Below are 22,289 nucleotides of genomic sequence, written 5' to 3' on the forward strand. Positions count from 1 at the left end.
CTCCAGCCTGGGCAGCAGAGTGAGACTCCGTCTCAAAATAAAAGGCTAAGTAATGTGGACACAACATGATATTAGGCTTTATTTGAATTTAAAATCTTGATTCCATCCAGGGACATTTTTTACCCAAGCACCTCAGAGACTGGCTTAGGGTTTTTCTTGAGAAGACTGTACAAGGCTTCTAATCATACGCAAACCCTCCACAGCCCACGGCTCCAACCCACAGCACCTCCTGCAGTCCTGGAGGGAAAAGGGATAGTAACATGAAGTGTCTGAAGATCTATTTCACCTCTTTTCCTTGTGAATCGTGACATTTTAAATGCATTTCTTGACAGGATTCTATTTTGAAAGAAGGATGCTCAATCTGTACCTTTTATGCTTCTTGTTTCTTCTCCATCAATAATATGTCAGTCAACTGCTTGTCGGAGACACTTAGCTGCTGACAAGTCCTCATAACCTGACTAAGGTAAACTGCCAAGAGATGCTTGCACTGGAATATAAAACACACACATCTATTAGAAATAGGCAGGGCCGAGGCTGGCCAGTCTAACCAAGATTTCTCATTACCATCTTATTTGGCAGGAAAAGACTAGAGCACACAGATTACAGGGTCTCTAACTAATTGTCTAAAAACTGTGGACAGGCCGGGCATGGTGGCTCATGCCTGTCATCCCAGCACTTTGGGAGGCCGAGGCATGCGGATCACTTGAGGTCAGGAGTTCAAGACCAGCTGGGCTGATGTGGCCAAACCCCATCTCCACTAAAAATACAAAAATTAGCTGGGCATGGTGGTGCACGCCTGTAATTCCAGATACTCAGGAGGCTGAGGCATGAGAATCGCTTGAACCCAGGAGGTAGAGGTTGCAGTGAGCTGAGATCACGCCACTGCACTATAGCCTGGGCGACAGAGCCAGACTCCATCTCAAAAAATAAATAAATAAAAACTGCAGATAAAGATGATGAGACAGGTGTATTCTCTTTAGAAATCAGAGTGGACAAAGACAGACTTACTTTGCCTGCTGCTTTGGAAAACGGCTTAGATCCATCAGGCACAAGGTATGTAACCCATGGTGAAAACCAAGACTAGCTGCGCTCCTCACTTTAGTCCTAAGTGATATTTCTTCCTTGCCTTCAGAAAGCTGTCACAGCAATGGCTAACATTCCTTGAGGCACTATGCTGTGAAGTGCTTTCCACAGATTACCTCCCTGAAATCTGACAGCTCCCTAGGAAGACAGGTATTGTACCCAGATGCTCATCAGAGTCTCTAGGCTACTCTCTTAGCTACTGTGTTACACTTCTGGGGTTGGAGGGCGGGGAGTAGTGGCGAAACTCTTGCATATATTGGCCTGTACACGCTTCTGGGGAGATGATTATGTTGCAGCTGATGTCAGAGAACACAGCTTTATGTTGCGGCTGATGTCAGAGAACACAGCTTTAGATCCTGAAGGGGCCCTGGTTCAGTCCTGTCTCTTGCAGTTGAGATAAACTTCCGGCACATCAGTTATGAATGTGGTCTCTTGTACAATGGTATACCCAACTTGCCAGCCAGGTCCCAAGATGTTTAAGAAGTTAACAGTGTAAAAGAAGGGAAGAATGGAGTGGACACCATTATTTGCTTCTTTGGCAAGACTTAAAAAATAGCTGCCTGCTTTCAGGAAGGTGGCGTTTTTCCCTTTGGAATAAGGTGTGTATGAGTATGTCCTGTTTCTGCTTCATGATCTGGACTCTGATGAAATTGGCAAAGGCTTAAAGGAATAGGTGAAGGTACTCATGCCCCATGTGAAGGTCAAGTGTGGTGTCAGGCTGTCTTACAGGTAGTGCAAAGATATACGACATGGCTGAAGGTAGGATATGCAAAGTTGCCAACATCGAATTTTAGTTCATACTTTTATGGGGCCATCTAATTCCCCTTTTTTTCCTTCTCAAAGCTTCACTCATGATCTTTTAAATAAAAATTCAGGAAATTGATGTAGTTCTAAAAATGACATTGCATTTTGAGAGGCTAAACCCCTAAGAGATGACTAGCTGAAGTCAAGGACAAAAAGCTACCATTTGTTTCAACATGTAGTAAGATTCCCATTTTGTAGAATAGTTAAACCACAAAGTAAGGCCAATTTCTCTCTACATTCAACTACAGTGGGAAGAGCCTTCCCCGTCCTCACCAGGATGCTGTCACTCTTCCGTAGCACTGAGAAGGCAAATGCAGGACATGAACAGTAATGACAAGAAGCCAGACACGTGTATGTTTTACCAGAACTTCCAAGCACCTACAAAGAAAGGATAGATGGGATCAGACCTCAGATATGTGCTGGAAAAACCACCTCTTTCCCTTTTTATCTATGTAGACTCAGAGCTGCTCTGCAAATTGCACTGAGAAGAACTGCAGTTATGTTTTACATGAAAGAGGAAACAACTTCTCTTCCTCCAGCGTGCAGACTCTCCCTTCCTCACCTCAGTGCTTACCTTTAGGACTTCATATAAAGGAATTGAAAAGTTTCAGATTAGTTCAACCAACCACATAGACCATTCTCTTCCGACGCCTAGTGGTTCATGGGGCCCACTCTATGGGCAGACTGTAAGAAGGAAGTGGAGGGGCAATCTCTCATCTACATTTCATTGTGGGGGTTCTTAACCTTTGGTATTTCACAGCAGGTGTGTAAATTTCTAAAGCTTCCTACATACCTAAAGAGAGAGTAAAAACAGGCAAAGCATCAGTAGCAGGGCAGGAGTAAGACAGGTCTCAGGCCAGGTGTGGTGGCTCAAGCCTGTAATCCCAGCACTTTGGGAGGTTGAGGTGGGAGGATCACTTGAGCCCCAGAGTTCAAGACCAGCCTGGGCAACATGGTGAGACCTCGTCTCTATTAAAAAAAATTTTTTTAAAAGTCAGGTGTGGTGGCACATGCCAGTAGTCCCAGCTACTTGGGAGGCTGAGAGGGGAGGAATGCTTGAGCCTGGGAGGTCAAGGCTGCAGTGAGCTGTGATTGCACCACTGCACTGCAGCCTGGGTGACAAAGACCCCGTCTTTAAAATAAAGATAGGTCATAGAAGAAAAGAAGAAACTGGGAAGAGGCTTTTAAAAAGCATTTGGGAACAGGAGAGCAGAGAGAATAAATAAAGCAAAGACCCTTGTGAAAGGAATGACTCAGCTGTTAAGGATGGAGGTCTCAGGAAAAGAGACAGGCCCAGATCTGCCTACTCATCTAGCAGGATGGAAGGAGGACCCTGATACATAGTGGGCTGGGAAGAGGCACAGTCTAACAGTCTTGGTGGTGGTCAAGAGGGACAAAAAGGAAAGGTACAGGAAAAACAAGATACATCTGTAGTACGATTGCACAAATTTGTTGGAGAAATCCTTTGTTTAAGTCTCTCTACCACCAGCCAGTCAAAAACTTTTTGTTGAGGTCTTCATTCCTAGAGTTAACTTCCCAGTTGGAGGCGTAAGATTCTTATTAGTATCTGAGGGAAGCAGAAATGTCCTGAGGGTGATTTTATAATGAATTGCCACTTAGGAATTTGCCACACGGCCTTCAAAGCACTTTTAGGCTCTCAGATGGCAATCTAAATGAAAAAGCAAGAACTTTAAAATTTTTTTTGAATTACAATGTTAGCACTCCTAGGATTCTTTAACCTTTCTTACCCGCAGAGAATGAAGCTACAGGTGTGGTCTGACTGCAAGAACAAACAGCAGGTTCCAGTGCTGCGCTTTTGTCGCATTTTCAGCGGTTCATATAATGCAGTTATCCCACTACAGCTTTTATTAACATTTTTTTTAAATTTCTATTTTTTGGAGACAGGGTCTTGTTCTGTCATCCAGACTGGAGTACAGTGGTGTGATCATAGCTCATTGCAATCTTCAATTCCTCGGCTAAAGTGATCCTCCCACCTCAGTGTCCTGAGTAGGCAGGAGTACTGGCGTGCACCACCACCACACTATGCTAATTTTAAACATTTTTTGTAGAGATGGGGTCTTGCTATGTTATCCAGGCTGGACTTGAACTGCTGGGCTTAAGTGATCCTCCCACCTTGGCCTCCCAAAGCACTGGGATTACAGGCATGAGCTACCACAGCCAGCCTCAGTATGGTTTTTTGACAGTCAGAATTCCTTGGGAGTTACCAGAAATGGCCAATGATTGGGTAAGAAGATACCTACTGAACACATTCAAGATTTCAGTTCAGGCCGGGCACAGTGGCTTACGTCTGTAATTTCAGCACTTTGGGAGGCCGAGGTGGGAGGATCATGAGCTCAGGAGTTCAAGACCAGCCTGGTCAATATGGTGAAATCCCATCTCTACTAAAAATATGAAAACTGGCTGGGCGTGGTGGTGAGTGCCTGTAATTCCAGCTACTCAGGAGGCTGAGGCAGGGGAATCGCTTGAACCCAGGAGGCGGAGGCTGCAGTGGGCCAAGATTGCATCACTGTACTCCAGCCTGGGCGACAGGGCAAGACTCTGTCTCAAAAAAAAAAAAATTTCTGCCCAGTTACAAATTAGGTGTTGAAAAAGCACACCTTGCATATTACCTACCGCAAGGCTCTGACGTGTTATTAACATATCACCTAGACCATTCAGTATCAATGGAGAGATTTCCCCGCATGTGTGGAAGCTTACACTGAAGGAAGAGCATTAAAGCAGATTGTTTTTCACTTAATCCTAAAGAAAAAACCCACAACATCCAGCAGTGACATGTATAATTCTCTTTTTTTTTTTTTGAGACTCCATCTCAAAAAAAAAAAAAAAAGTTCAACTGCCTAAAGCAATAAACACTGAAAGAGGTTAAATTTTGAATTTGCTTTTCGCTTATCTAGCAGTAGACAACTAATGAACCCAATAATCAGGCAAAATCTGAGTTAGAAACATTTAGAACTGGAAATTGACCTTAAGGATAACATAATTCAATTCCTTCACCCTTCAGTGAAAAAACAACTTCCTCTTACAGGAATTGCTCCTAGTTTTCCTGCTTATAGTCTGGAATGTTTATCCCCAGAAGGAGATAGCTTTTTTAAAAAGGAACATGCTGGAAAGAGGATACTCAGACCATGGCTGACTGCACTTGTAGGTGGTTTCTACTGTGGTTCTACTGTGGTTTCAGTTAGGTCACCAGGAGAGGTGACCCATGTACAAGGTCATCCATTCATGGGTACAGTTTTATTTTATGGCTGCTCCAAGCCTCTTAGGACACTCCACAGTGTCTCTGTTGTTCCTTGTGTTGGGTGCTTCTCTCTGAAAACAGGATTATACATTCCTGTCCTGTTGAATACAGGCTGGCCATGTGACCTGCTTTAGTAAAATCTGAGTAGCCAAGCAGAAGAATGTTAAAAATTGTGTACCATGTTTTCCTTTTTCTCTTTGAGATTCACAGTGTTCCAGATACGGGCTGCTTCACTCACTGGGATCCCTGCATGAAGCTGTTTTGGAATAGAGCTACAACTGACTCCTGGTGGATACACAGCATGAATGAGATCTGAAACTTTGTTTTTGTAAGCCTTTCAGATTTGGGGTCATTGTTACCACAGCATAACTTAGCCTCTCCTGATTGAAATATCCCCCTTCTTAAGTGAACCAAAAAAGTATAACAAGTGGCCAGGCGCAGAGGCTCAGGCCTGTAATCCCAACACTTTGGAAATCAAAGGTGGCGGATCACCTGAGGTCAGGAGTTCCAGACCAGCCTGGCCAACATGGTGAAACTCCGTCTCTACTAAAAATACAAAAATCAGCCAGGCGTGGTAGTGCACACCTGTAATCCCAGCTACTCAGGAGGCTGAGGCAGGAGAATCGCTTGAACCCAGGAGGCAGAGGTTGCGGTGAGCCAAGCATGCCATTGCATTCCAGCCTGGGCAACAGAGCGAGACTCTGCCTCAAAAAAAAAAAAAAAAGTATAGAAAACAACTCAGGTGTCAGCAACATAACAATGACTTTAGAATGTTTTCACATTACATCTGGAGAACAATAATATTAGAGTTGACCTATGGGATGAAGATTGACCTATGAAAAGATAACTAGCTGGGCATCGAGGCAGTATGTGACTCAACTTTTATCATCTCATAGAACTCCTGAATTCAGCCAAATTCTTACTATATTACCATACAATGCAACCATTAAGGTTAATTTGAGGGTGTATAAGATTTCTGCAGCTTCATTTAATTCAAAGTCCAAGATGACAGTAACAATTCTTGGAAGTTAGTATTTTATAATTAATAAAGCAATATAATATATACCAGATGTGAACGACAAAAACTAAACAAATAACTTAAACAAGTTACTGTTGACCAATGGGAAGAACAAAAAGTCAACAGTAATTAAAATATTTCAAACAAAAGTCTGCTTGCCTAGGTCAAGTGTTGTGCCCATAATGGAATCAAGACCAAATATCCCAAACTAAAGCAAAGTGAAAAACCTGAAGGTCCCTCTAATTTCGGGTATTTTAGCTACCTAAAAACCAAAAATAAAAACACCAGGAAAGAGGACAGACACACCTCCTCAGGTACAAACTGCAAGTTCAGTGACTTCGATTATTAATCTCTAAGTTCTCCATGAGAAAATTCATCTAATAGGCAGTCTCTTTTGAGTAGGCCAATACCATCCAAAAGTTTTTTTGTTATTTTTTTTGAGATGGAGTTCTGCTCTTGTCACCCAGGCTGGAGTGCAATGGTAAGATCTTGGCTCACTGCAACCTCCTTCTCCCGAGTTCAAATGATTCTCCTGCCTCAACCTCCCGAGTAGCAGGAATTACAGGCGCCCGCCACCACACCCTGTTGATTTTTGTATTTTTAGTAGACACGGGGTTTCACCATGTTGGCAAGCTGGTCTTGAACTCCTGACCTCAGGTGATCCACCTGCCTCGGCCTCCCAAAGTGCTGGGATTACAGGTGTGAGCCACCATGCCTATCCATCCAAAAGTTTTAAACGCAGCAACCAACACTAATTACCATATTTTCCTTAATGCAGAAATGCATGAAGATTTTACCAGATCAGTGTGAGGAAGGGCAAGTTAATTCACTCAGCAAAGGCATCTATCTGCCCAACCAGGCTTTGCTCGAGCCATTCACTCCCTAAGACCACTCACACGATCTTTCAATGAGAGTTAACCAATATGATCTCAGCTCTGAGAAGATAACTGTAAATAAACCAGAATTCAAACTCTGAAAACTTTACCCTTTTCTGGTCTCAGTAAGGCCTGGATTACATACAAGAGCTGATGGCTTTTAGACAGACACAAGACACATGGCTTCCAAGACAGACACAAAATTTTGGACACCACTGCCAATATTTTCATTTCATTCATGATTTCCTTCCTTCAATCCCAGCTGCACTTATCACTGTGTCTCATATAGCTAAACTGGGGTTGGGTGGTACAGGGAGAAGGGTCAGGTGGTTGGAGTCTGGCTCCCTGTTTATATAGTCTTTATTCATGTCTCATAAGACAGGCAGTGTGGGGTAGCCAGATGTGACTGTTACTTTACTTTTCTGCATTTCCGTTTCCTGCAAAAGAAATAAACTTGCTGTGTTTTTGCAGAGATGGGTCTTTTTTTTTTTTTTTTTTTTTTTTTTTTTTGAGACGGAGTCTCGCTCTGTCGCCCAGGCTGGAGTGCAGTGGCCGGATCTCAGCTCACTGCAAGCTCCGCCTCCCGGGTTTACGCCATTCTCCTGCCTCAGCCTCCCGAGTAGCTGGGACTACAGGCGCCAGCCACCTCGCCCGGCTAGTTTTTTGTATTTTTTAGTAGAGGCGGGGTTTCACCGTGTTAGCCAGGATGGTCTCGATCTCCTGACCTCGTGATCCGCCCGTCTCGGCCTCCCAAAGTGCTAGGATTACAGGCTTGGCCACCGCGCCTGGCCAGAGATGGGTCTTACTATGTTGCCCGGGTCAATAGAGGGCTGAGATTACAGGCGTGAGCCACCATGCCAGGTGAGCAGACTTCTACACAATGCTATTAGGTACAGTTAGTAGGTATTTATCTTATTATTATTATTTTTTTTGAGACGGAGTTTCACTCTTGTTTTGCAAGCTGGAGTACAGTGGCACGATCTTGGCTCACTGCAACCTCTGCCTCCCAGGTTCAAGCCATTCTCCTGCCTCAGACTCCCGAGTAGCTGGGATTGCAGGTGTGTGCCACCACACTCGGCTAATTTTTTGTATTTTTAGTAGAAAGGAGGTTTCACCATGTTAGCCAGGATGGTCTTGAACTCCTGACCTCAGGTGATCCGCTTGCCTTGGCCTTCCAAAGTGCTGGGATTACGGGCGTGAGCCACCACACCCAGCCATCTTATTTTAGTTACAAAAATGTCTGGAGGATTTTGTTAAGTGAAACTATGCTAAGTGAAATAAGCCAGGTATAGAATGATAAATACCACATGATCTCACTTATATGTGGAATCTAAAAAAAGCTGAACTCATAGGCTGGGTGCAGTGGCTCATGCCTGTGATCCCAGCATTCTGGGAGGCGGAGAGGGGAGGACTGCTTGAGGCCAGGAGTTCAAGACCAGCTTGGGCAATATAGCAAGACCCTGTCTTTATTTAAAACAACAAAAAAAAAGTTGAACTCATAGAAGAAGAAATAGTGGTTACCAGGGGCCTTGGGGTAGGGGAGGAAGAGGAAGATATTAGTCAAAGAGTATAAAATTTCAGTTAGGAGAAATAAGTTCAGGGTATCTATGGTACAACATGGTGAATATATTTAATAACAAAGTATTGGCGGGGATGGTGCTCATGTCTGTAATCCCAATACTTTGAAAGGCCAAGGTGGGAGGATTGCTTGAGCCTAGGAGTTTGAGACCAGCCTGGGCAACAGAGTGAGACCCTGTCTCTATCTCTAAAAGACTGAAGTACTGTAAATTTGAAGATTGCTAAGAGAGTGGATTTTAAGTGATCTCACCACAAAAAAATAAGTATGTAAGGTATTAGATACGTTATTTAGCTTGATTCAGTTAGTTATTCTACAAGGTATCCATATATCAAAACATCATGTTATATGCCATGAATATAGACAATTTCTGTCAGTTAAAAGTAAATAAAAATTTTTAAAAATTATCAATTTGTTAATTTTACCAAGTTGGGGCAAAAGCTTTTTAACAGTCGAGGAAATATTTAAAGCTAGTCACTGGCTTCTACAGAGATGAAGAAAACATTTTGTCCTAAGGGGTTTCTGTAGGGATCACCCCCATCTGTGGACTTCTACCTGGTAAACATGCCTTCCACTGGGTGATGAGATTAAGGTGATGGACTGTCGATCAACTAGGTCCAAGGCCTGGGTGGCTGATGAACCAAAGAGAAACTTCAGCCTGTGAAATAAAAACGCTTCAGATTAGAAGGCCTGATTCTCAAAGTCACCTCAGTAACTTGACCCAAAGGATCACTAGCCTTAGCATTTTTTAAAAATTCATTTTAATTTCGAAAAAAGGAAAATACAGCAAAACCCATGGACCCATTCACTCCCCAGATTTAATGTTAATATCTTCTGTACTTACTTCAGATCTTCTTGTATTTTATATATATATGTGTATATATATATTTTATATATATATATATGTTTTTTTTGTTTTGAGATGGAGTTTCACTCTTGCTGCCCAGGCTGGAGTGCAAATGGTGCAATCTCAGCTCACCGCAACCTCCGCCTCCCGGGTTCAAGCGATTTTCCTGCCTTAGCCTCCCAAGTAGCTGGGATTGCAGGCATGTGCCACCACGCCTGGCTAATTTTGTATTTTTAGTAGAGATGGGGTTTCTCCATGTTGGTCAGGCTGCTCTCAAACTCCAGACCTCAGGTGATCTGCCTGCCTTGGCCTCCCAAAGTGCTGGGATTACAGGTATGAGCCACAGTGCCCAGCCTGTATTATATTTTTAATACAGGGAGTACACTGTTAGTGATAAAGAAGCCCTCTTTCTACTTCTTTGTAGTGCTTCCTGTACTTCCTCTTACCTTCCCCTTATCCCCGAGGCAACCACATGCATTTGTTGGTTTCCTTCCTGTTAATGTGTTCACATTAAACATTATATGTAGAACATATGTGTGCACACATACATAATAAAAACATGTGCATACATGTATGCATATACATATATGATATGTTTTAAAACATAAAAGATATATTGTAGGCTTCTTTTTGCTGTTCCTGAAATAGCTCATGAAAAATAAAAGAAAATATAAAATATCATAGAATTTTGGCAACTTGCATTTTTCTACTCAATGCATTTTTGAAAATGAGGCATGTTTGACAAACATCTGTTTTTACTTTACCTTTGAATAATATTCCATTATACGTACACACTGAATTTTATTTAAGTACCGTATGTATGGACATTCTGTGTCCATTTTATACTATTATAAATAATACTCGATTATCCCCATACGTATCCCTTGGCATACATCTCTGAAAATCCTCCTTTAGTTTATGTAACTAAAGGATATGTTCATTTTTCAACTTTAATAGATATTGCCAATAGCTCTCCAAAGTGGAAATGGGGCCAGCTGTGGTGGCTCATGCCTGTAATCCCAGCATTTTGGAAGGCTGAGGCAAGAGGATCGCTTGAGTCCAGGAGTTCAAGACCAGCGTGAGCATGTAGCGACACCCCATCTCTAAAGAAAAAGAAAAAAAACCTAAAACACATAAAAAAGTGAAAACAGCACTCCCACCAGCGCTGCGTAAGACTTCTATTTTCTCAGGCCGGGCGCGGTGGCTCATGCCTGTAATCCTAGCACTTTGGGAGGCTGAGGCAGACAGATCACCAGAGGTCAGGAGATCGAGACCATCCTGGCTAACATGGTGAAACCCCGTCTCTACTAAAAATACAAAAAATTAGCCGGGCGTGGTGGCAGGCACCTGTAGTCCCAGCTACTCAGGAGGCTGAGGCAGGAGAATCACTTGAACCCGGGAGGCGAGGTTGCAGTGAGCCGAGATCGTGCCATTGCACTCCAGCCCAGGTGACAGAGCAAGACTCCGTCTCAAAAAACAAACAAACCAAAAAAACAGACAGAAAAACCAGACTTCTATTTTCTCCATGTCCCCACTAACACCAGTATTATCAGGCTTTCTTATGTTTGTCCATCTGAAGATATTAAATGTGTACTTTTTGGATTAGTAATAAGGCTCTCCAACTGTTAATGATATACAGGAAAAAATTTTTATATGTGAGAAAATTCTTATAATGTTAAGTGAGAATGATTGGAAACAAAATTATATTTTAGGAACTCTCAAGCATGTTAACTTTCTTAAAGGAAAGCTACAATTATGTCAAAATTAAAAGTTTAATTTTTTTTTTTTCCTTGAGATGGAGTCTCACTCTGTCGTCCAGGCTGGAGAGCAGTGGCACAATCTCGTCTCACTGCAACTTCCGCCTCCTGGGTTCAAGAGATTCTCCTGCCCCAGCCTCCTGAATAGCTGGGATTATAGGTGCAGGTCACCATGCCCAGGTAATTTTTGTATTTTTTTTTAGTAGAGATGGGCTTTTGCCATGTCTCAAACTCCTGATGCCTTGGCCTCCCAAAGTACTTGGGTTACAGGCGTGAGCCACCATGTCCAGACTTTTTTGTTTTGTTTTGTTTTTTGAGACAAGGTCGTCATCCAGGCAGACTGGATTCCAGTGGTGCAATCATGGCTCACTGCAGCCTGAACCCCCTGTGCTCAAGTGATCCTCCCACCACCTCAGCCTCCCTAGCAGCCGGGACTACAGGTATACACCACCATACCCAGCTAAGTTTTTGATTTTGTAGAGACAGGGTCTCTCTGTGCTGCCTAAGCTGATCTCAAACTCCTGGCCCCAAGTGATCCTCAAGCTTTAGCCTGCCAAAGTACTGTTATTACAGGCATGATGCACCATGCCTGGCCAAAATTTAATTTTTGGAAAAAGCAGTAAACCAAAATTTAAGTTTATAAAAGGCAGTAAAACCAAAATTTATCTAGTTTATAAAAATAACCCACACTTAGGCCAGGTGCAGTAGCTCATGCCTGTAATCCCAGCACTTTGGGTGGCCAAGGAGGGAGGATCATAAGGTCAGGAGTTCGAGATCAGCCTGGCCAATATGGTGAAACCCCATCTCTACTAAAAATACAAAAATTTTAAAACATACATATTCTGGGTCAAAGAATATGTATGTTTCAAATTTCCTGTTTAAAAATAAAAACATTTAAGAGTGATTATTACTGGGTGGTATGATTATTGATGCTTTTTATAGGTTTTATTTTCCAATAAAAGTTTTTTATAAGTGTGGGTTATTATTATTATTATTTTTGAGTTGGAGTCTCACTCTGTTGCCCAGGCTAGAGTGCAGTGGCACGACCTCGGCTCACTGCAACCTCCACCTCCCAGATTCAAGCGATTCTCCTGCCTCAGCCTCCCGAGTAGCTGGGATTACAGGCATGCGCCACCATGACCGGCTAATTTTTGTATTTTTAGTAGAGATGGGGTTTCACCATATTGGCCAGGCTGATCTCGAACTCCTGACCTTGTGATCCTCCCTCCTTGGCCACCCAAAGTGCTGGGATTACAGCCATGAGCTACCGCACCTGGCCTAAGTGTGGGTTATTTTTATAAACTAGAAAATAAAATGGCAGGATTAAACTCAAACTGAAAAGTTAATGTTTTAAAGAACTTATATGACTTAACACAGAGTAAGACAAACCTAGTAAGTCTTCAAAATTAAAATGTTCAACTTCTTACTTCATTTTTCAACAAACCAGCCACATATACAACAAATTATTGGGGGAAATAGAAAAGAGTGCTTTGAATTTTTATATTAAACATATGAAGATTTAGTCTACAAAATAACAAAATACAAAACACAATGAAATAGTTTGTTGGGAACCTTACCAATCAATCATGGCAGTTACCTTTAAGGATTTTTTAAGGCCAGGTGTGGTGGCTCATGCCTGTAACCCCAGTACCCCGGGAGGCCGAGGCAGGCGGAACTCCTGACCTAGTCATCCGCCTGCCTCAGTGTGCGCCACCTGTAGTCCCAGCTACCCAGGAGGCTGAGGCAGGAGAACTGCTGAAACCTGGGAGGCAGAGGCTGCAGTGAGCTGAGATGGCGCCACTGTACTCCAGCCTGGGCGACAGAGCGAGACTCTGAAAAAAAAAAAAAAAAGACTTTTTTTAACCTGCTCTGTCCACTATAATACCTATTGTGAACATCTCTTGAATGCATTAAAGATTTTTCCATATCACTTTTAATGGCTACGAATAATTCTACTGTAAAGATGAATCATTTTTATTCTCTTCAAACCCCATGAATTATTGTTTCTAGGTTTTATTGCTAGCACAAACAATACTGGATATTCATCACACTAAGAATATCCTCACTGTAAAATCTTTACGTACATCTATAATTAATTCCTGGGTATATGTTCTTCTATGTGGAATTTCTGGGTCAAAGAATATGTATGTTTTAAAGTTTCTATTGCCTGTTACCCTGCAATTTACATTCCTGTTATAAATGATCCCTTTCCCCATATTTCTGTCAACTTCTTTTCTGTGGTCACTAATTTTCTAGATGAAAAGTTATGTTAATTTGTATTTTTGTGGTCACTAGTAAGATTTATCTTTTTCCTCCCAAAGTATTTGGTTATTTGCATCTTTTATTCTTTGCCCTTTTGTTTTTAAAGTAGTACATTTTTTTCCAGTAACATTTAATTCTTATTAAAAATTAAAGAAATACAGTAAAGGTTACAGCCCTTCCCTCAATTCTACCTCCTTCCTTGCCCCGAAGAAAAAACAGTGGTAGAGCTTGGTATATATTCTTCAGAACTTTTATTTTTTTAGAGACGAGGTCTCACATCACCCAGGCTGGACTGTAGTGCCACAATCATAGCTCACTGCAGCCTCGAACTTCTGGGCTCAAACAATCCTCCTGGAACGGGGTTTTTTTTTTTTTTTTGAGACAGTCTTGCCTCTGTCACCCAGGCTAGAGTGCAATGGCACGATCTCAGCCCACTGCAACCTCCGTCTCCTGGGTTCAAGCGATTCTCCTGCCTCAGCCTCCAGAGTAGCTAGGATTACATGTGCCTGTCACCATGCCTGGCTCGTTTTTGTATTTTTAGTAGAGATGGGGTTTCACCATGTTGGTCAGGCTGGTCTCAAACTCCTGACCTCAGGTGATCCACCCGCCTCGGCCTCCCAAAGCATTGGGATTACAGGCGTGAGCCATCGCACCTGGCCAGGACTTTTAAATATAAGTGTATATCAGCAATTAAGTATCACTTATACCTAGGTAGCTTTCACTTTTTTGATCTCTGCAATTTTGAACTAACTGACCACTCTATTTTATTCTCATTTAAGTAGTCATATCATCTGCAAATAAATGGTAATTGTCTTTCCTTGCAGATAGGTACATTTCTAATTTCTTTTTCATGTGTTAAATAGCTACAATTTTTTTTTTTTTGATAGAGTTTCCCTTTTATTGCCCAGACTGGATTACAATGGGGTGATCTTGGCTCACGGCAACCTCCGCCTCCCGGGTTCAAGGAATTCTCCTGCCTCAGCCTACAGAGTAGCTGGGATTACAGGCATGCACCACCATGCTTGGCTAATTTTGTATTTTTAATAGTGACAGGGTTTCTCTATGTTGGTCAGGCTGGTCTTGTACTCCCGACCTCAGGTGATCTGCCCTCTTCAGCCTCCCAAAGTGCTAGGATTACAGGCGTGAGCCACTGCACCTGGCCAACAGCCACAATTTTTAAAACAGTGTTAAATAAGAGTGGCAAATAGGACAATACTGGATATCATGTTGGCTATTCAATTGAGACAATTTTTAAGAATCATGTCGAGAAAATATTATTCCTAGTTTATAAGAGTATTTTTTATTTTTATTTATTTATTTTTTTTGAGACAGAGTTTTGCTCTTGTTACTTAGGCTAGAGTGCAATGGCACAATTGCAGTAAGATATGCAACCACCACCTCCTGGGTTCAAGCAATTCTCCTGCCTCAGCCTGCCAAGTAGCTGAGATTACAGGTGTGTGCCACCACATCCCACTACTTTTGTATTTTTAGTAGAGACAGGGTTTCACCATGTTGGTCAGGCTGAACTCTTGACCTTAAGTGATCCACCTGCCTCAGTCTCTCAAAGTGCTGGGATTGCAGGTGTGAGCCATGGTGCCCAGACTTTTATTCTATTTTTAACATTTTTTTTCTAGAGATTGGGGTCTCCCTATTTTGCTCAAGCTGGTCTCGAACTCCTGGGCTCAAACAGTCCTCTTGCCTTTGCCTCCCAAAGTGCTGGGATTACATGTGTGAGTCACAGTGCCTGGTAGTAAGAATATTTTTATTTATCTTTCATTTATTTATTTATTTATGAGACGGAGTCTCACTCTGTCCCCAGGCTGGAGTGCAGTGGCGCGATCTTGGCTCACTGCAACCTCCACCTCCCAGGTTCAAGTGATTCTCCTGCCTCAGCCTCCCGAGGAGCTGGGACTACAGGTGCCTGCCACCACGTCCGGCTACTTTTTTGTATTTTCAGTAGAGAGGTGTTTCAATCTGTTGGCCAGGATGGTCTTGATCTTTTGACTTTGTGATCCACCTGCCTCAGCCTCCCAAAGTGCTGGGATTACAGGCGTGAGCCACTGTGCCCGGCCAAGAATATTTTTAAAAATGAAGAGTTGATGTTGAAAGGATTTTAACATTAATGGTTAAAAAAATAATCAAACACAACAGTATATGTACTTACGATAACAGATATTCATCAGGAACTGTAAAATGAGAATGGAAAAAACGTTAATTATATTAAGCCAGTGACCATTGACATAAAAATCTTTAAAAAAAAACTGTAACTACAAACACTTCTGTGTGTGATGGTCAACTGAACCTATGCATCTGGTTTTACTCCTTCTCCAAATCCCACTAAAACCATAATAAAAGGATTTCTTTTTTCTTCTTTTGAGATGGAGCCTTGTTCTGTCGCTCAGGCTGGAGTGCAATGGTGCAATCTTGGTTCACTGCAACCTCTGCCTCCTGGGTTTAAGCCATTCTCCTGCCTCAGCCTGGGACTACAGGCATGCACTACCACGCCCAGATAATTTTTTTTGGTATTTTTAGTAGATACGGGATTTCACCATGCTGGCCACGCTGGTCTCAAATACCTGACCTCAAGTGATCCACCCGCCTTGGCCTCCCAAAGTGCTGGGATTACAGACGTGAGCCACCACGCCCGGCCAGATTTCTTTTTAAAAGTATGAATTCCAAAGGATGAGAAGGACAGGGAGAAACAACAGCTATGATACACTGGAAGCTGACAGAAGAGTGGAAAATGATTTATAAACCTAAGAAAACTGAATCCTAGGCTAGCAATGGGGAGAGTCAAGCACCAGCCTGAGTTACACTGCAAAATCCACCTCTCCCCTTCCCCAAACCCTAACAAATTGGCACCAAATAGCTTCACTGGGGATGAAGCAGGGATATGAAAATAAGACTCTTTTCAAGTACGTTTGAGAAGTAGTGGCACCCCAGTTCCCTCTACAGCTTTAGGTGACTGCCTTTCCCTCGTTCTGGCAAAAGACTAGGTTTATCTTCTGGAGAGGTTCAAAGGGAAAAATACTAGGTACAGTGAAAGTCAAGGTGTCACACTGAAAACAGGATCTCCTGCTCTCTTCCCTAACATGGCTCCCATAACACAAGCAATCAGGCCTTCGCCCTCCAGCCAGGAGACTGGAAGTCTTCCCTGGGTATATCCCAAGAGAAGTGGGAATGACACTGAAATGGTTTCCCCAACTAAACTGTCTAGTGAGAACAACTATAATGACGTTCATATTCCATATGCCCCTCTACCACCCAGAGCTTCCAAGAAGCTTTTTAGTCTTCCACTCTGAAATATGACTAGACAGCCAAGGGTTACCAGACAACAAAGGAAAAACGAAACAGAATAAAACAAACAGAAGAAAGTTAGAGGAAAAACTGCAGAAAGGAGAAAATTTTAAACATCTATTATTAATATTTTATCATTAGAAAAAAGTTAATGCAATCAGAAAACAGGCACAAAACATTAATAAGAAAAATTAATAATGAGAAAAAATGAATTTTCTGAAAAGAAGTTATAAATTAAAAATACATGGTACATCCCTGTACTTTCAGCTACTTGGGAAGCTGAGGCAGTAAGACTGCTTGAAACCAAGAGTCTGGGGCCAGCCTGGGCAATACAGTAAGACCCCGTCTCTCTCTCTTTTTTTTTTTTCAGATGGAGTTTCGCTCTTGTTGCCCAGGCTGGAGTGTGACGACACAATCTTGGCTCACCGCAACCTCCACCTCCTGGGTTCAAGCGATTCTCCTGCCTCAGCCTACAGAGTAGCTGGGATTATAGGCATGCACCACCACGCCTGACTAATTTTGTATTTTTAGTAGAGACGGGGTTTCATCATGTTGGTCAGGCTGGTCTCGAACTCCTGACCTCAGGTGATCTGCCGGCCTTGGCCTCCCAAAATGCTGGGATTACAGGCATGAGCCACTGTGCCCGGCAAGACCCCATCTCTTAAAAAAAAAAAGCAGAAATCCAACAGAAAATCTGGAAGATAAAGTTGAAGAAAGTTCCCAGGAAGTAGAGAATACATAAAAGAAACACAGAAGCCACAGTAAGTCAACCAGAAGGACAACAGAGGACATCCAGTAACTTAATTACACAAATACTGGAAAGAACAGAGAAAACAGATGGAGGGAACTCATCAGTCAAATAATTCAAAATTCCCTACAGCTGAAGGACATGAAGTTCTAGCTTGAAAGGGCCCACTGTGTGCCCACACTGTGAAGTGAAAAAAACAAACTTTATCGGAAGATTCAGAACACTGGTTATAAAGAAAAGATAATTCAAACTTCCAGAGAAAATAAAAGTCACACACAAAAATCAGGAGTAACACTAGAAGCCAGGAGGTAGAATATTTTCAGATGTCTGAAGAAATATTTCCAACAAATAATTCAATACCTAGACAAACAATCACTTAAGTGTGAGGGTAGAAAAAGAACTTTTTCAGCTGGGCGCGATGGTTCACGCCTGTAATCCCAGGACTTTGGGAGGCTGAGGTGGGCAGATCACCTAAGGTTGGGAGTTCAAGATCAGCCTGACCAACATTTAGTATCTCTACTAAAAATACAAAAACTATTAGCCAAGCATGGTGGCGCATGCTTGTAATCCCAGCTACTCGAGAGACTGAGGCAGGAGAATCCCTTGAACCCAGGAGGCGGAGGTTGTGGTGAGCCGAGATCGTGCCATTGCACTCCAGCCTAGGTGACAAAAGTGAAACTCCGTCTCAAAAAAAACCAAAAAAAACAAAAAAACCCCACTACTTTTTCAGACATAAAAAGCCTCAAAAAGGGGCCAGTGTGGGGGCTCACAACTATAATCCCAGTACTTTGGGAGGCCAAGGCAGAAGGATCGCTTGAGCCCAGGAGTTCCAGACTAGCCCGGGCAACAAAGGAAGACCCCATCTCTACAGAAAATAAAATGATCAGCTGGGCATTAGGTGTGATTGCGCCACTGTACTCTAGGCTGGAGAACAGAGTGAGACCCGGTCTCAAAAAATAGAAAAGAAAGCCTCAAAAAGTACATCTCATGCCCCCTTCTTCAGGAAGCTGGCAGAGTATGTGTGCCATAAAATAAGGTAGTAAGCCTGGGCAACACAGTGAAACCCTGTCTCTACAAAACATACAAAAATTAGCTGGGCATGGTGGTATACACCTGTGGTACCAGTTACTCAGGTGCCTGAGACAAGAGCAGCTCTTCAGCCGGGGAAGTTGAGGGAGCAGTGAGCTATGATTGTGCCACTGCACTCCAGCCTGAGTAACAGAGCAAGACCTTGTCTCAGAAAAAAAAAAAAAATTTACATGGGCCGGGTGCGGTGGCCCATGCCTGTAATCCTGGCACTTTGGGAAACCAAGGCAGGTGGATCTCTTGAGCCCCAGAGTTCGAGTCTAGCCTAGGCAACATGGTGAGACCCTGTCTCTACAAAAAAATACAAAAAACTAGCCAGCCGTGGTATTGTGCACCTGCAGTCCCAGATACTCACTTGGGAGGCTGAGGTGGGAGGATCATGAGGCTAGAAGGTCTAAGGTACAGTGAGCTTTGATCATGCTATTGCACATCAGCCTGGGTGACAGTGAGATTGTCTCAAAAAAAAAAAAAAAAAAAGGTAGTAAACCAAGAAAAAGAAAACTGTAGGATATACTAAACATAACACCCAACATAGATACAGAGAATTCCCAGATAATAATGGTGAAGAGAGATCTCAGGAAACAGCCAAGAGATTAGCCAGTCCATATTAAGCAAGTCAGAAGGCTCTAGAGATGTCTTCAGGAAGGTGAAACTGATAGCACACTTCATTCATCTGAACATCTTGAGGGGAGATTGAGAATACTAGTAAAGGATGTGAGGTTAAAGTAGGAATAAATATGTAAAAAACTGAACAAGTAAATAAACAAAACCAAGACAGTTATAACTCCAGGGAAATCCAAAAGTTACAAAGAAAACGAAAAGTAATCATAGCTTCCTTCATGGTTCCACTGTGACTAGTTTATATTATCATACAAGTATAAATTTGGAATCTTGATCTAAAAAAATTACCACTGAAGAATGGGAGTTAGGAAGGGTGTATAACTATACATTAATAGAACAAAGAATTTTTTTTTTTTTTTTTGAGACGGAGTCTTGCTCTGCCGCCCAGGCTGGAGTGCAGTGGCCAGATCTCAGCTCACTGCAAGCTCCGCCTCCTGGGTTTACGCCACTCTCCTGCCTCAGCCTCCTGAGTACCCGGGACTACAGGCACCCGCCACGTCGCCCGGCTAGTTTTTTCTATTTTTTAGTAGAGACGGGGTTTCACCGTGTTAGCCAGGATGGTCTTGATCTCCTGACCTCGTGATCCGCCCGTCTGAACAAAGATGTTTAAAACACAGAAAACAGGGCTGCTGAAAATAAACATGAATCAACAGCATTGGTCCCTGTGTCTGAACCATGGGTGTCAGGGGCAATGATTATGCCCCCTTCAGGACTGTCAATGTGTCTTGTGAACCTTCTTGCGGGAGGGAAAAAACCCAAAACTGGCTGGGCACGGTGGCTCACGCCTGTAATTCCAGCATTTTGGGAGGCTGAGGTGGGTGGATCACAAGGTCAGGAGTTCAAGACCAGCCTGGCCAATATGGTGAAATCCCGTCTCTACTAAAAATACACAAATTAGCTGGGTGTGGTGGCATGCACCTGTAGTCTCAGCTACTTGGGAGGCTGAGGCAGGAGAATCGCTTGAATTCGGGAAGTGGAGGTTGCGGTGAGCCAAAATGGTGCCATTGCACTTCAGCCTGGGAGACAGAGCAACACTCTGCCTAAAAAAAAAAAGAAAAGAAAAAACCAAACTACTGTCAGTGTATGGATTAATCTATTCAGACACAGAACAGTTCTGGTGATGATTGTTTAAAGTGACAGTATTCCAAACCCTCAGGCCATCAAATCTTAGAGCCCAGAACAATTGTATAAGTTAACATCAGTTGGCTTTTTTCCCATCTTTTTTGGAATCAAGTATGTTTGAATACCTGGCTGCACTAATCTTTCAAGCACATATATTTAAGTCTCCTTAATTTTGACTGAGATGAGAAAACAAAAGTTGGCTTATTTTTCTCAGTTCCTTAAAAACTAACTCAAGATAAACCCTTTCAAAAATGCAGTACAGTACTTTTAAAACAAAAGACATCCACATTGAATAAGCAGTGGCAGTTTTGGGGCCTAATATGGCTGTTATTTATAAGCTGGCCATTTTTACATCGTGAGAGTAGTTCATTAGTCAATGCATTTTGATTAGATCAAATTTGATTTGATCTTATCCTAGCATACTCTGAACACATCTTGAGTTCAACCCTTCTCAAGTGATTTTGGCAAGCATAGCCAAAGAGCATCCTCTGCTGGTCAGAAAAAAAATGGTGCTTTCACAATACCCAGATTTACTCCAATGATTGCATACGCATTTAGGGTTTGTGGTTCTCAAAATGCTTTTTTTTTTTTTTTGAGACGGAGTTTCGCTCGTTGCCCAGGCTCGAGTGCAATGGCCCGATCTTAGCTCACTGCAACCTCCGCCTCCCGGGTTCAAGCGATTCTCCTGCCTCAGCCTCCTGAGTAGCTGGAATTACAGGCGCCCGCCACCACGCCCAGCTAATCTTTCGTATTTTTAGTAGAGACGAGGTTTCACCATGCTGGCCAGGCTGAAACCTGACCTCAGATGAGGTCTCGAACTCCTGACCTCAGCTGATCCACCTGCCTCAGCCTCCCAAAGTGCTGGGACTACAGGCGTGAGCCACCGCGCCGGGCCTACTTTTTAAAGTGTATGAAAGCATTAACTTTAATGTTAACATCAGAATTTGAGAAAAAGAAGTTTAATAATTCAAAATTTCGTCTAAAATAATCCAGAACTCCACGTTTCTATCACTCACTGTAGGCTCCTGTCCCTTCCACCCCCGAGCGGGAACCCCTCCCAGGGACCCAGCCAGCTCTCAGCACTTCGGTCCCCACTGGTCTACTCGATCCGACGGAGGGGCTCCTGCAACTGCGCTGTACCCTAAATATTTGCTGAATCGTTTTGACTTTTACTTGTTCCAATTTCGCTTTTTTTGTTGTTGCTTTTTTACGAACAAGAGGTTTAGAGAACCACATGGAAAAAAGGCAAGGCCAGGCCCGGACGCCCCGCCTCCTGCCTCCCGAGCCGGCGGTGCCCGGATGCCGGGCTCGCGCCCACGGCGCAGCCACACACGACCTCGATCCCGTACTTCGCGCGCTCTCCTGCACCGCCGCGGCCATCTCGCTCAGGAGCTCTTCCACGACTGCCGGCAACACTACGGCCATCGCACCGCAGGACACGCCCTCCACGACTGGTCGACCGCCGCGACGCTCCAGCTGACCGCGCCTACCCGCGGAGGATTCCGACGCCCGCTGGGGCAGGGCGAGACAGAGTGACGTCGACGCGCGTGCGGACGCAAGGAGGTCCTGCTCAGTCGTCAGGGCCCGGCCAATCCAGAGGGCGCTCGCCGCGGGGGCGGGGACCAGGATCGCGCCTGGCCTGCAGTGCGCAGAGGACGCGGCGGGAGCATGTACAGGCTCCTCAGCCGGAGTCTGGGCCGAGGCCTCCTGCGGGCCGCGGGGCGGCGGTACCGGGGCTGCTCCGCGCGCCTGCTCCCTGGGCTGGCAGGAGGCCCGGGGCCCGAGGTGCAGGTGCCGCCATCCCGAGTCGCGCCGCACGGCCGGGGCCCAGGCCTGCTGCCGCTGCTGGCAGGTGAGGGGCGCGGGCCGGGCGGGGCCGACCGGGCGGGGACAGGGGCGCGGGCCGGGCCCGATGACCTCAGAGCCCCTTCCCG

General features: G+C 43.8%; 2 protein-coding genes across 9 annotated transcripts in view; one reads left to right on the forward strand and one right to left on the reverse strand.

Moving 5' to 3' along the window:
- Nucleotides 1-53: 53 nt before the first annotated feature.
- On the reverse strand, nt 54-22,140 carry ZSWIM7 (zinc finger SWIM-type containing 7). 6 transcript variants are annotated; one of them, XM_009189751.2, is made up of 6 exons: nt 21,705-22,140; nt 15,646-15,667; nt 9,171-9,273; nt 2,161-2,265; nt 368-487; nt 54-237 (listed from the first exon to the last, which is right to left on the reverse strand). In XM_009189751.2, the coding sequence occupies exons 1-5, from the start codon at nt 21,778-21,780 to the stop codon at nt 371-373; spliced, it is 423 nt and encodes a 140-aa protein (XP_009188015.1). In that variant the 5' UTR covers nt 21,781-22,140; the 3' UTR covers nt 54-237; nt 368-370. The 6 variants fall into 6 exon arrangements, 5 of the variants coding, with proteins under 5 accessions (XP_009188015.1, XP_031512850.1, XP_031512849.1 ...); XM_031656990.1 differs by lacking the exon at nt 21,705-22,140 and adding an exon at nt 21,372-21,622; XR_638944.4 differs by having other exon boundaries at nt 54-487; nt 21,692-21,902.
- Nucleotides 21,571-22,289, forward strand: part of TTC19 (tetratricopeptide repeat domain 19) — a 30,888-nt gene continuing 30,169 nt past the window's right edge. For 2 of the 3 annotated variants that reach the window (XM_031656986.1, XM_031656987.1), the window contains exon 1: nt 21,874-22,207. In XM_031656986.1, coding sequence (XP_031512846.1) covers nt 22,024-22,207 — 184 coding nt within the window. In that variant the 5' untranslated portion in view covers nt 21,874-22,023. Of the gene's footprint in view, nt 22,208-22,289 lie in introns of all 3 variants that reach the window. The other variant, XM_031656988.1, reaches the window with a different exon arrangement.

The sequence above is a fragment of the Papio anubis genome, chromosome 17, assembly GCF_008728515.1.
Source record: "Papio anubis isolate 15944 chromosome 17, Panubis1.0, whole genome shotgun sequence".
NCBI classification, from domain to species: domain Eukaryota; kingdom Metazoa; phylum Chordata; class Mammalia; order Primates; family Cercopithecidae; genus Papio; species Papio anubis.